The sequence below is a fragment of the Lagenorhynchus albirostris genome, chromosome 9, assembly GCF_949774975.1.
Source record: "Lagenorhynchus albirostris chromosome 9, mLagAlb1.1, whole genome shotgun sequence".
Taxonomy (NCBI): Eukaryota; Metazoa; Chordata; class Mammalia; order Artiodactyla; family Delphinidae; genus Lagenorhynchus; species Lagenorhynchus albirostris.
This window is the reverse complement of record NC_083103.1, coordinates 54,369,506-54,383,256: the sequence shown is the minus strand read 5'-3', so window position 1 is coordinate 54,383,256 and position 13,751 is coordinate 54,369,506. Positions and strand designations below refer to the sequence as shown.

The following is a 13,751-nucleotide window of genomic DNA, read 5'->3' as shown; positions in this document are numbered from 1 at the left end:
GCCGCCGTCCAGCACCAAGGCCCAGGGGCCCCGTGCTCCACCAGCCACCATCTGGGTGAGCCGGCCAGCGACCCCCTGCACCTCCGTGCCCTGTTGGGGTCCCCCTCTCAGAAGACTAGGAAATGAGTTGGGGTCCTGGGGGAGGACCTGAGCAACAAGCAAACAGGAAGCAGAACCTCTCAGACCAAGCAATTGGACATAGAAACAACATTCGATTCCAAAGCATTTTGATGTTATTGTTTTCCTGGCAATTTCTTTGGGGTGAGGATTTTTTAATTAGTGAATTTGATTATTATTGTAAGATTTTTTTATTTTAAATGAGTCATCATTTTATCTGATATCCTGTAGCACCAAAAACCAAGGATGCAGATGTCAATGTGTGAGATATGGGGGGACGGGAGAGGCATTTAACCCATTCTAAAGTTAGACCACACGCCCCTGGAATGAAATGAAACTTGCCAAGAAACAGCAAATGCTTGCTCTTCTGAAATTTGCCATGTTTTCTGTTTTAGTATTATCTGGAACATATTCTAGGATTTTGCCAAGAGAAGCTGAGGAGTATCTGCACTGGGGTAGGGTGAATGTCAGGTCTTCAGCCCCCAAGTCTGCCCCAGAACCTGATCCGGCAGTAGCACTGGGTGACCCCCAGTTGGGGGGGAAGCTGTCCAGGGTGGGCTGTACACAGCCTGCATTAGAGGCCTTGCCAGGAGCACGTGTGTGCACACACAGCACACACACAGACACACACAGCACACATACATAGACACACAGACACATAACACACAAATGTACACAGACACACATATACACACACGCCATCCACAAATACACACGGCACACACACACCAGACACACACACAAAACACACATACACACACCACATACACAGAAATACACACACAGAGCACACCCGCACACACAGCATGCACACATGCACAATACACACAAACAACACACACACACATAGGACACACCCTTCTTCGGTTTCGATCAGCACTGTGGAACCACTTTCTGTCTGTCTTCCCTGCTGAGCTGTGAGCCCCGTGAGAACAGGCGGGTCTGCCTAGTTTACTGCTGTGCCCCAGGGCCCAGCATCAGCAACGATCAACAACACTTTGCTGAACTGAAGTGGTGCTGAACTCCGAGAAATTGTCCCACTGCTCAAGCCACAGATCTGGGAACCATTCCCAACTCCTCCTCTCTCATATCCAATATGTCAGCAAATCTTATTGGCTCTACCTCCAAAACGGTCCCAGAATCTGACCCCTTCTTACCACTTCCTCCACTGTCAGCCTGGTCCAAGCTGCCTGCATGGCTCTCTCGTTATTGCAATAACCTCCAAACCGGTCTCCCTGTTTCTGTTGCCCACTCTCCACACCGCCCTCCACTCCACTATCGACACAGGGATAGTGAGTGAGGCTGTTAAAACACAAATCCAGTCATGTCTCCCCTCCCCCAACCAGCTCAAACTCCTCAGTGGCTCCCCAGTTCACTCAGCATGAATGCCAAGGTCCCTTGTAAGAACCCACCCCACAGGACCTGGTCCCAGTTACCTCCAGCCTCTCCACCACTTTATTCCCTCCCATCCAGCCACCACTGCCTCCATGCTCTTCCCAGGGCAGGTTGGGGCTTAAAAAGCACCTTAGGGTTTTGCAGTTGCTGTTCCCTCTCCCTGCGATGCTTTTCCTCCAGAAAGCACGTGGCTGGCTTCTTCACCTCCTCACCAACCTCTCAGTAAGGCCTCTCCTGATCCCCTATTCAAAACTGCAAAGCCCCCCCACCAGCACCCTTCCCGCCTTCATTTTTCCCCATCTCATAAGTCACCATCTAAAATTATGTCATACACTTATTTATTTGCTTATTAACTATTTCCTCCTTCTGCTAGAGCGCAAGCCCCACGAGGACAGAGGTTTCTTTCTGTTTTGTTCACTACTGTGTCCCCAGCACATATGACGATGTCTGACATATAACAGGCATTCAGTAGGTATTTGTGATGGAAGGAAGGAATGAGGGAATGGGGTCTATGATCCCAGGATCTGCTCTCACTTCCCTGGCCACCTGGTTTCTGATTTGTCTTTATTTCATTGAAGGGAAAGGTCGTCTTTTCCGACATTTGTTGTTTTCTGGGATAATCTGCAGATAACTAGGGACGGGGTAAAGGCAGAAGTGAGAAGTCCAAAGGTCGGCGTTAAATGATGCCTCGGAGGGGATGTGAGGCACAGGCACCCGAGCAGGATGTGATCGGGGCTGGGAAGTCACTGTCAGGAGGAGCCACCTGCATAAGGAGTGAACCAGCGTCCTGTGGACTCAGGGCGCCTGGGCCATGTGCCTGGGGGTGGGGTGGCGTTCACGCCCTGGAAGAGCCGCCCCGCTCTGCTGCTCCCTCCAGTGGCAACGATTGGGGTGGGGCTGCCCGGGGCGCCCTGAGGAGGCAGACACAAGAGTCAAAAGGGTAGAAATTCAGGGGCTGGGGACCTGCGCAGGACACAGGTCAGATCACCGAAAGGACGTGGGCCCTCACCCTAAGGAGAACGCTGCGGCTGGTACGCTGTCAGCCAACAAACTGACTCAGCATCCACACTTCACCAAGCCCATTTGCTCGTTCCTTTAACAGAGCTATCATGTTTCCAACAGTTACAAAGTATTTTTTCTTTCCTTGAGGCAAAGCTTGCAGATAGCACAGTACAGTGAAAAGGAGCAGGGACAAGAAAGCCTCACTGTAGCCCTCACTTGTACGTGACCTTGGCCAAGTCCCTGCACCTCCCTGAGACAGACCTGGAACCAATCCCTGTGTGTCACCAGCTGTGTGACTTCTAGCAAAGACCTTGGCCTCTCTGGGCCCCAGTTACTTTACCTGTAAGGTAGGGGCAATAGTAATTACTCACGGGGATGCCTAAGTGGGCCAGAAGAGTAGATGTAATTGGTATCAAATCTGTCACTGCCATGTTCTCATTCTGTGCTCTAAAAACTCCCTCGGGAGCGGGCCACTTCTGGACACCCCACAGTCTCACACTTGGACCTCTCCACGGTTCCTCAGCAAGTGGGTTCTATTCCCAGAGTTCAGGGAAGGGGGCTTAGAACAGGAAACTTCATGGAGAGGTCCTCACATGCCTCTACGGGCTTGGGAAAGAGAAGTAGGAGGAAAAGATGGGTTCAGTGTCTTCCGGGACTGCCCAAGACCAGGACGAGTGGGTAGGCCTGGTAGGGGCTGGGCTGGCGTCTACAGAAGGACAGGAGAGAGTGGGGGAGAGTCCAGAGCCACACCTGTGTCACCAACACTGCGACCGGCAGTTTGTGGGCTTCACGTTGGGCACTGCCGGTGCTGGAGCTCCAGGCGCCTGGGCCCCTCTCTGGTGGTGGCCCTACGCTCATCCCATCGACCGGCTGGGCCAGTGTTGGCCTGGGGCCGACTGTGGGCAGAGGACAGAGGCCTCCTTCCAGACGACCTCCCTGCTCTTGATGTGCTGGGGGCCCTGCACTACCAGTGGGTTTGTGATTTGTTCCAGAACTCTGCAGGCAGCAGGGGGATGCCAGACATGCAGGAAGGAAGCGGGACCCAGCGTCAAGAGCGAGTGTGACAGGAGGTCCGCATTAGGCAGAGAGGAAACTGAGGGCTGAGAAGAGAAAAGGGAGGCCAAGGGACGCCAGAGCTATGCTGCTGCTAAGGGTACCCAGCATCTTTGGGGCCCAAAGAGCCTTGGGAGCCACGCACGACCTGCAGCTGGTGGTCAGGACACACCAGGGATGCTGTTCCAGGGCCTAAGGAGGTCAGGGGGCAGGGAGTGGCTTCTAGTCCCAGCTCCCCCAGATGCTGTGACTGGGAGTGAACCACACTCCATCTCTGAGCTTCAGTCCCCCATCTGCAAAATTCAGAAAATACTACCACCTGTCTCTCCTGATCTACAAGGTTAATCAGAGGATCTGACTGAGTCATGGACGTAGAAACCCTCAGTAGGGCCTGATGGAAGGAGCAGGCCTTGATGCCTCCAAGAGACTCCGTGGAGGCAGAGAACTTGGGAGAGAAGGGTTCGAGTCCCAGCCCTGCCCCGATATACTGGGCAGGTCTCACCTCTTTTTCTAGGGCTCAGTTTCCTCCTTTCAGAAACTGAGATGACTGAAGTCCACACAACTCAGAAAACAAAAATCAAAGCACTCCACAAACCACTCCACAAAAACGCACACTCCAAAACAATAAAGAGAAAAGGGCCCTTTCCCCAAGCCTCAGTGCCTCAGGGGCTGAGGACACAGCCCAGCCCCAAGGGCTGCTGAGGCCTCTCCCGCCATCCTCCGGCCCCGGGCTGGGGTCTTTTACCTTCGCAGAAGCCGCTGACTGGCGGAGAGTGCCCGATGAATAACCACAGAGAAACTACAACAGGAACCACAGTGCACGGCGAGATGGGGTGGGGGGCAAGGAGAACGTGGCGGGTCAGAAAACAGGGAGCAAAATCCACCAGGGAGAGAGGACAACCCTCAGGGCAGTGGTCTGGGCTTCTGGGAGGCTGGGGGCAACACAGGCAGCAGGACAGGCACTGAGGGGGCAGCGGCTCTGCCCCCCCCCCCGCTTGAGCCCCTCCATGCACTCTCCAGGAAGCCATGGGACAGGAGGAAAATATGAGATAAAAAGGCATATAAATCCTGCAAGAAACAAGCCCACCCATTGAGAAGGTGGTGGAGTTGGGATTTGAATGTGGCTTGAGCCCACTGCTACAGAGTCCAGGCTAACACACTAGGGCCAAAGAAATGTCGAGGGTGGGAAATTCTCCCCCCCACCCCAGTTTGGGGTCCAGGGCTGGTGCAAATATGCCGTTTGGGCCCATTTCTCTGAACACCCACACCCGTCCGCGTCCTCGAGGCTGGACGTCTCCTCTTCACCCGTGCTCCCTGTTAGCTGCTGGAGGTCGGGGCGGGGGAGGGGCCCCCCATGGAAAACCGAGTCCTGACCAAGCTCTGCTCCGCAGCACCCCACGTGATCCTTCTCTGGGCCTTGCACCCCACCCACTCTACCTCATTAGTACAAGAGGACCCGATAGGAGGACCTTGGAGGCCCTCCAGCCCCTCCCGGAACCACAGCAAAGCACCACCCCTGCTCTATGGCCAGAGGAGCTCAGCTGAAGCCACTAGACAAGGGGGCATCTAGATACCGGCCTGGCTTCTGGGGGCCCTTCCTGCCCAATGAAAACCACACCCCGACATTACCATGGCGACGTCAGCCTGGAAGATCTGCTTGATGAACTTGTTCCTGGAGGAGTGGACCAGCTGGATGATGTCTCCATGCAGGGTGTCCCGGTTCTTCTCCAAGAAGCCTGGGCGGCGGCAAAGAGCGGTCACACCTCGCCAGCTCCGGCAGCGTCTCCCTGACAAGACTCACCCCTTCCCCGAAGCCACAACGCCTGGTCCAGGAAGACCCTCAAAAGCCACCTAGTTCAACCACATCCACTTTACAGCTGGGGACTCTGGGGCCTGTAGAGGACAGTAGCTTGCCCACGGTCCCAGAGAAAGCGAGGGGCAGAGCCAGCACTGGAACTCGTCTCCCCAGCCTCACAGCTCACCTCTTCCCGGCCTGGCCAAAGCGGAGGGCAGGAAGTCTCAGGCCCCGGGAGGGAGCGGGGCACCTTGCCAGCTCAACCACCGCAACCCCTGAAATGCCAGCTTCAGTCTTTTGGACGAAGGGGAGATAGGCTGGGACCTGGGACCCTCTACCGGAGTGCTCGCACCTGGACAAACGTCTCCTCCAGCAACAAAATACAAAGAAACTTAGGGACTAAAGATAACCACACGCATGTGCGGTACCAGCAATTGTGAACAACAAGATACAAAAAGGCCACAAACCGACTGCCATTCCTGAGCTGCTGGGAAGCAAAAGCCCGTGACCCCAGCACACAGCACCACCAAGAGGGTGAGCTGACCACGTAAGCCGCCCCAGCCCGGCCCACCAATCCGCCACCGCCACCGCCCTCACCTCATTTAAGGAACCAGCCCGCCCCCGCTCAGGGAGTGAGCAAAGGCACCTGTTTCTTGTTCTCACTCCCTCGTGCTAAAGCAGCACGAGCCCCTGTAAAGCCTGCCTGAATTTCTCATCTGGCTTCTTACCAATTTCTATTGATTAAAAAGTCCAAGGACCCAAGTTCAGTGACAAAGGTGTCAAAAGCCCTTGTTAAGTGTGTGCCCTGGGAGAGAAACCAAGTTCATCTGGGACCAGCTAATAGTAAAGGAATGCACTTAAAATACCTTGTGTTTGGGTAGTGGCTTCACAGCTGGAACGCTCACAACTCCCCCTGTATATGCAGGACAGGTGGAGACTATCTTCCCCACTCTCACAAGGGAAGAAATTGATGTTCAGAGAAGCTAAGCAAATTGTCTAACTGCACACAGCAAGCCACGGGCAGTTAAGACCTGAGCACAGGAGCCCTGGCACCAGCCCAGGGAGGCTCCCCTGCACCAGAGACTCCAAAGCAGGCTACCATTACCAGGGCCTGAGGACTTAGGAACTGGTTAATGGGGGGCCTTGCTAGCGCGGGGATGAAGATGAGGAGCCCAAGGGCTGGGGATGCCCGAGGAGGAGGAACCCTGCAGAGAAGCAGCACCCTTTCCCCCAGGACTCAGGCTGCCCTGGCTGGCAGATGGCACAGAGACCCAGTGTGGAGCTGCCCACCTGGCATCTGGGGAGGGGTGAGCTGCAGGTGGCACTCAGTACTGGAAGGGGGGCTCTGAAGTTGGGATGGAATTGTAGGGTCCTAATTAAAGCTCTATGACAGGCTCACTACGGGACCCTAGGGAGGTCCCCTTCTGGGGCTCAGCTTCCTTATCTGTTGAATGAGCATGATGCAACCGTAAGCTCTAGCTTCTTTTTGGATCACCTAGCACCACACATGTCATAAATAAAATTTACTGAATTGAAACAGTGCTCTGTACGCAGAAAATGCTGACACAATTGTTTAAAGTAGCTCAAAACTGATTAGTGACCTTAGGCAAGTCATTTCCCTCTCGGGGCCTCAGTTTCCAAATCCATAAAAGTAGATGAGCCGTATGTTTCCTCCAGATCTAATAATATTCTATAATTTTATAACTGAGTAGAGTTTGCTCAATTTTCATTTTCGTCTCCTCAGCCACATCATGAAGCCTAGGACATAATAGATGCTCAGTGAATGTTGGTTGGACTGCACTGAAAAAAAAACGCCTCTCTTACTCCAAACAACAGATCTATTTGTTTGTCCAACACTCCTTCAAAGTTAACACTGGCTTTCTTCTTTCTAACAGGTGGGGCGGATCTCACACCCTAATGAGGGCTGAGCAGCCTTCTGATTGCATAATTGCCGCATGGCTTGCTCTCTGCCTCCTGGACCAACTCAACAAGGAAGTATGAAAGCAGTGGCTCTTTGCTTGTTCGTTTGGAATTTCACTGGCTTTGGCTGTGGCTGGGACCCTTTGGGACTGAAGGCGGGAGGGCAGACACATCCCACAGCTGATGCCCATTCAAGGCCAGCCCTTTGCACCAGGGTGTGAGGACTGCGGTTGGCAAGGGCAGTCTGCCCGCTTTTGACAGACCCTGTAGGAATTCCAAGTGGGGAAAACTTGACTGTTTTCTGACCGTCTTCCTCACTTCTAGCTTTAAAATGAGCCCAATTGTATCTCCCAGGAGAAAAGAAGATACATCTCCTTCAAAGACCAAACTTGGTCTTGCTGCTCAAAGAGTTTTGGTGAGTAACGGGGCTAGTTCTAGGCCTGGCTTTGCAGCCAGTAGGCCGTGTGATCTAAAAAAACATTAACTGCCCCTTCTGAGACTCAGTTTCCCCATATGTGCAAAAGAACATTGAGCCCACCCGAAGAATTGAAAGCAGGGACTCAAAAAGATAGGTATACACCCATGTTCATGGCAGCACTGTCACAAAAGGTGGAAACAACCCAAATGTCCACCGACAGATGAATGGATAAATAAAATGTGGTGTGTATACACACACACACACACACACACACACACACATACACACACAATGGCATATTATTCAGTCATGAAAAGGAAGAAAATTCTGACACATGCTGCAACATGGATGAACCTTGAGGGCATTATGCTAAGTGAAATAAGCCAGACACAGAAGGTGAGATATTGTATGCTTCCACTTATATGATGTACTTAGAATAGTCAGACACATAGAGACAGAAAGTAGAATAGAGGTTATCAGGCACTAGCGGGTGGGGGGAGGGGGGAGAGTTATTGTTTAGTGGGTACAGAGCTTCTATTTGAGGTGATGAAGAGGCTCTGGAGCGTGGTGATGGTCGTACAATATTGTGAATATACTTAAGGCCACTGAACTGTAGACTTAAAAATTGTTAAAATGGTAAATTTCATATTACATATATTTTACCACAATTTTTTTAAAATCCCTAAAAAAGAAGCACTGAGCCCAATGCTTCCTAACATCCCTTCCCTCTTTGTATTCCAGGGCCCTGGTCTCTGTCCTGGGCTGGACAAGGGGAAGGAAGGGAGGGGACACAAGCAAAGAGAGACAGCCAGCCCCAGAGGGCCCACCTGTACCTTGACTCTCATAGTAAACAACGCCTGCAAAGTGGTTGATACCGAACTGGGTCTCGTGGTTGTTCTTGGGGGGAATGTAGTTCGAGTTGAGCTTGTGCTGGGAGTTCAGTTTATGCAACATGGTGGTGTCTGTGCCCTGTGGGAACCAAGCAGCGGCTGTCAGGCCCACCCACTCCTCCCCATCGTCCCACTCTCTACCAGGCCCTACTGCCTTTCCTGCCCCCTGTCTTTTCACTCCCTCTTCTGTTTTTCCCAACAGCTTCCTTCCCTTTATTTATTCCCCACACAGGAGCTCTCTGGGCCTCCATTTCCCCATCTGTTAAGCGGGTGAATTGGAATTACACAACCTTGAAAGTACATTCCAGCTTAGAAAATCTATTTTCCATGATTAAAATCATGAGAGCAGCCCCTCCCCCACTCCAAGACATATTCTGTGTCTGGAGCACCTATTCTGCACCAGCTGCATGCTTAGATCTTCATAGTTTGGTCCAGGACCCACTGGACCGTAGGTAATTCCCAAATGTCAGATGAGCGCACTTGAACCGGCCCCAAAGCTGCTCTGAGAGGCGCGTATCATGAGTCCCATTCCACAGATGAGGAAAGCGGAGGCTCAGAGTGTGGAGGGGACGTGTCTGCCCCGCTCCGCTGCAGGCCCACCTTGGGGAACTTGCTCTCCTCATCGATGAGGGAAATGATGTTCATGGGCTTGTTAGCGATCATGTCCAGGGCGTCCTGGTTGTCTGTGAACTCGATGTGCAGCCAGTCGATGCTCTCCAGGTCATACTCCTCCTGTTCCAGCTTGAACACGTGCCGCACGAAGAACTGCTGCAGGTGCTCATTGGCGAAGTTGATGCACAGCTGCTCGAAGCTGCAGGGAGGGGCGCAGGGCACAGGGGGCAGCGGGAGGCAGGGGGATGTTCAGGCCCTGCCTTGCCGTCAGGGGCCGGCCCCAGCTTGGTGTGCAGTGTGCCCCTGGGACTTCCAATCTCTGAGGTGAACCAGCATTGCAAGTCCAACCCCCTCCATTACCAAAGAGGACACGGAGGCCCAGAGAGGGCACAGCAGGTGCCCAAGGTCACTCAGTGAGTCGGAAGGAGAGTTAAGGCTGGAGCCCTCTTCCCTGCATGACCAGGCCCTGAGAGAGGGCTGGTGGATGGGCACCACACCCCTGGCAGAGCACCTGGGAGAGGAAGAGCCAAAGCGCTGGGGAGGGGCCTCAGAGAGAGATCCAAAGCGTCAGCAGACATGGGAAGCGGGCTCGCGAGATTGGGCAAGAAGGGCCTTGACAGTGACATCTCTGCGCCACCAACTCAGTGCTCTCCTAGGTGACAGACACTTCGTGTGTTCAGTGTGAGCGTTTTGGTGGTGTGGAGGGCTTTGAGACATCTGAACATTACAGGAATTGAAGTGACTTGCGTGGGGTCACACAGCTAAAAAGTGGGGCAGGGCTGGCTGCCACCAGCTCCAGTGTCCACCTGGGCCTGCTCCATCGATCTGCCCCTCACACAGCCCCCGAGTGGGACACCAGCTATGGCCAACACCCCATCTCAAGCTTGGCTCAGGCCCGGCCTCACCTGCTTTGCGGCACCTTGGAGCTTGGACACTGGACTGATGGGCAGCGGGGACTAGAGTGTCTGTGATGGTGTAAGAAGAGCCTTCGCTCCACCACCCCAGCTGGCCTCAGCTGACCCAGGGACTGGAGGGGACAGGGAAGAAGGGGAAAGGGCCCCAGAAGGTGTCTGGAGTCAAATTTTCCAACAGCCTGGCAGAGTGTGCTTGGGGCCAGCTAAATGTAGTTTAAAGGGAGAGATTTGACACTGAAGTCCACGTTGCAGAAGAAAATTCCCACAGGACACAGCCCACGTGGTACCTGTTCACGGCAAAGTTCTCGAACCCAAAGATGTCCAGGAGGCCAATGGACCGTCGAGAGTTGTTCACTTCCTGGGAGGGAGGCTTGTATATTGCCGCGTTGATCTTGTCCACAATCCACACGAAGAGCCGCCCGTAGATGCCCTGCGGGGAGAGGCAGCCACGTAAGCCACGGGTGCAACCACAGCCTCCCAGGAGGACCGGCCAGGCTCCTGGGCCTCGGTGGCCTCGCTCCGGCCCCTTCCTGCAGCACGAAACCCCCAAGCTTCACCCTCTCCTGCCAGAACAATTCCTGCCTGTCCTTCAAAGCTCTGTGGAGACGTCAGCTCCACCAAGAAACTTCTCCTGACCTCACGCAGTTTGGGCTCCCATCTCTCCCAACCATCTCTGTCTCCCCTTCAGCTCTGATTATCACGAGGGTCCCAGAGCCCAGCACAGGGCCTGGCACAGCGGAGGGGCTCAACGGATGACAAAATGGCAGGACTGGGGGGCTTCTCCACCCGACCCAGCCCCTCTTCGGCGGTCTTTGTTGGAGAGATCAGAGAGGGTATGCCCTGGGCTGGGAATAGCACAGCAGACCGAGTGACCAAAGGTTATGATTCAACATGAAGCAGGCCAGGTGTGGAGGGCCTCAGGGCACCAGAGCTGTAGGGGCCGCTGAAGAGCACAGTTCCCACCCCTTGTGGGACAGACGAATGAGGCTCCGGGGAAGGCAGGCTCCTGCCCAAGCCCCAGAGAGCGCCAGTGGCTGGAGCCGGACCCAAGGGCAGACCGGGGTCAGGGCCCAGATGTCCTTCCAGCTCTGTGGACTCCTCGGCTCCTGTCCGTGAACAACCCCACCTCCCGTGGGGCGGGGAGAGCCGGCAGCCACTCCACCTTGACGAAGGCGTCTCTCACGTCCAGCGCTTGCTCCCTGCTGAGCGGGGTGGACACCGTCTCCCCACGGGTGATGAGGGTGCGGCTGGTCAGGCAGCTCATCAGGTTTGGGGGGTTCACCTAGTGGGGCAACATTAGGCACCCACTCAGCCGCCCGCCAGCCTGCCCCTCCCTCCATCACACCTAGAACCCCTCCCGCCTTCCACCAGGCCTGACTCAGACTCTGCCCTCCACGGCCATATCCTCCCCAGTCATCAAACCCACCCAAGGGCGGCTGAGAAGGAACTGCTCTCTCCTCGACAGCCCCCTCCCATCCCCCCAGCATGTCCCCTGTCCCTCCGGCACCGGCTTTGACTCTGGCTTTATTTATACCAGTTTTCCAACTCGAGGCAGAGTCTGGTAAATCTTTACTACAAGACTGACTGACCTTCTCAGGGCCCCCCATGCTCCACACCCTCCCCAGGGGCAGCCGTGCTAGGTCCCCACTCCTCCTCTGGGACCCGTGCCCAACACAGATCCTGCACACAACCGGTTCTCGACGTCGAACTTCTAGAACTGTCCAAGCAGAGGGCCCCAGCTCCCTGAGCCTGAAGTCAAAACTGCTCCTCTGGGAGAGGGAGAAGCAGGCGAGGGGACAGAAAGCTCTCACTGACCTCGAGCAGAGACGCGGCTGTGGCCAGGGATGGGGAGAAGAGGACCTCGCAGGCATCCAGGTTTTCAAACGTACGGTCTGTCAGCAGCACCAGGGCGCAGCGTCAGGCAAGGGGTGGGGGGCGTGGGGGGAAAGGGACAGTCTAGCAGGACAAGGCGGCTCTTGTCTTGAGTCTCAGGGGGACTGCCCTGCCCACAGAGGGCATCAGCACCATGACTAAATGCTTTTCTGGGTTAATATCAGTTTGACGAATGTTGTCACCGTGAGCCACGGGCACCAGGAGGGTAGGGAGCATGTATGCCCAGCATCTGGCTTCATGCCTGACATCCACGTAGCGGACACTGGCAGTCACGGCCCTCTCTCCCATGACCCTCACTCCAGACCCCCAGAGCAATCAGGGGCTCCTGAGACAGGCTTGGAGAACTTGTCTAGCTCTGTGCCTGATACCATCTGCCCTTCGCCAAATGTGCCCTGCTCTCTCAGGCCTCAGGACCTTTGCACAGGCTCTTCCTTCTGCCTGGTGCGTGCTTTCTCCACGTCTCTTAGTCTTTCAAGACTCACTAGACTGTGAGCTCCTTAGAGCTGGGATCATTCATTCATACTGAGCAAACATTCCCAGAGCTCTTACTCTGTCCTGGGGCCATGCTGGACACCAGGGCAAGAGCAGAGTGGACTTGGTGCCTGTCTCAGAGGACCTCCTCCCAGCCTGGCACATCGCTGGAGTGTCAGATGAGTGAACGTGTTCCCTTTTCTAGCCTGCCTTCCTTTCTGAAGATGGCTGTTCAGTCACTCACCCTCATACTTCAGGTTGCCCAGGTGCAGGATGGCGGCCAGGAGCTTTGAGATCTCCCAGTTCTCCGTGTCTGTGAACATAAGCACCTTCATGGCCGAGCGGATGTTGGCATACTCCTGGCTGTCCTCGCGGCCCTCACAGGTTATGCAGTTACCCTGGTGGGAGTGGGTGGGAGAGTGGGGTGCAGAAGGGTGTCGGGGAGGCCACAGGTACCCACAGTGCCTGGGCTGAAGGGCCCTCTGCCTGGCCAGGCCAGCCTGGGTTTCTGAGCACTGACTTCACCTATGACTCCTCCAGGAAGTCTAGAAAGCTCCTGGCTGGCCTTCTCAGGAATACATTGCCCACATCTGGGGAGCATGGATGCCCCTTCTTCCCATGAGTGAGAGGAGCCGGGTCACTGATGCCAGGCCTGCCCCTGTCACCCCGCCTGGCAAGTCACAGCACCAAGGCCTTACCTTACCCCTCTCCCCCCACGGACATCCACCCTCAGGAACCTGAACCCCTCACAAGGTGCAGCCTGGGGTAGAAGGTGGGAGGTGGTAACTACAGACAGGCAGGGCATCGCCTGGGGTCTGCCCCATTGTGTGTGCCTATGAGACCCGTGTGTGCACGTGTGTGTGTGTATCCAAGTGTGCCAGCCAGCTAACGGAAGTGTCCAGAAAGGCCTCCCACACCTACGACACACAGACATACACACACACCCCCCTTGGTTGTCCCACATCCCTCAGCTGCCGTAGCCCACACCTGTGTCCACGTGGCTGGCCCACCTCAGGTCCAGACAACCCGGCATGGGCTCCACCCAGTCCAGCCCGCTGTGTGCATGGCCCATCACTGGCGCTGAGTGGCAGCAATGGCCTCAGGCCCACTTTTCCTTTATGTCCAGACAACAAGAAGCTGGCAACAGGGCCCGGCAACCAGTAAGCCCCCGGGGCTGAAGCCACAGCAGGCTGTACCCTACAATCCTGGGGGCCCTGGCAGAGGTCCCAGTCTCCACGTCCTCAAAGAATAACGTATCACCTCCCACGTGT

General features: G+C 55.1%; 1 protein-coding gene across 3 annotated transcripts in view; it reads right to left on the bottom strand.

Moving 5' to 3' along the window:
* The window catches only part of MYO7A (myosin VIIA), an 86,900-nt gene that overhangs the window by 60,144 nt on the left and 13,005 nt on the right, over nt 1–13,751 (bottom strand). For all 3 annotated transcript variants that reach the window (XM_060160100.1, XM_060160101.1, XM_060160103.1), the window contains exons 7-13: nt 12,725–12,878; nt 11,932–12,008; nt 11,279–11,398; nt 10,404–10,546; nt 9,191–9,401; nt 8,534–8,669; nt 5,197–5,303 (exon numbers count right to left, since the gene is read on the bottom strand). In XM_060160100.1, coding sequence (XP_060016083.1) covers nt 5,197–5,303; nt 8,534–8,669; nt 9,191–9,401; nt 10,404–10,546; nt 11,279–11,398; nt 11,932–12,008; nt 12,725–12,878 — 948 coding nt within the window. The remainder of the gene's footprint in view (nt 1–5,196; nt 5,304–8,533; nt 8,670–9,190; nt 9,402–10,403; nt 10,547–11,278; nt 11,399–11,931; nt 12,009–12,724; nt 12,879–13,751) is intronic.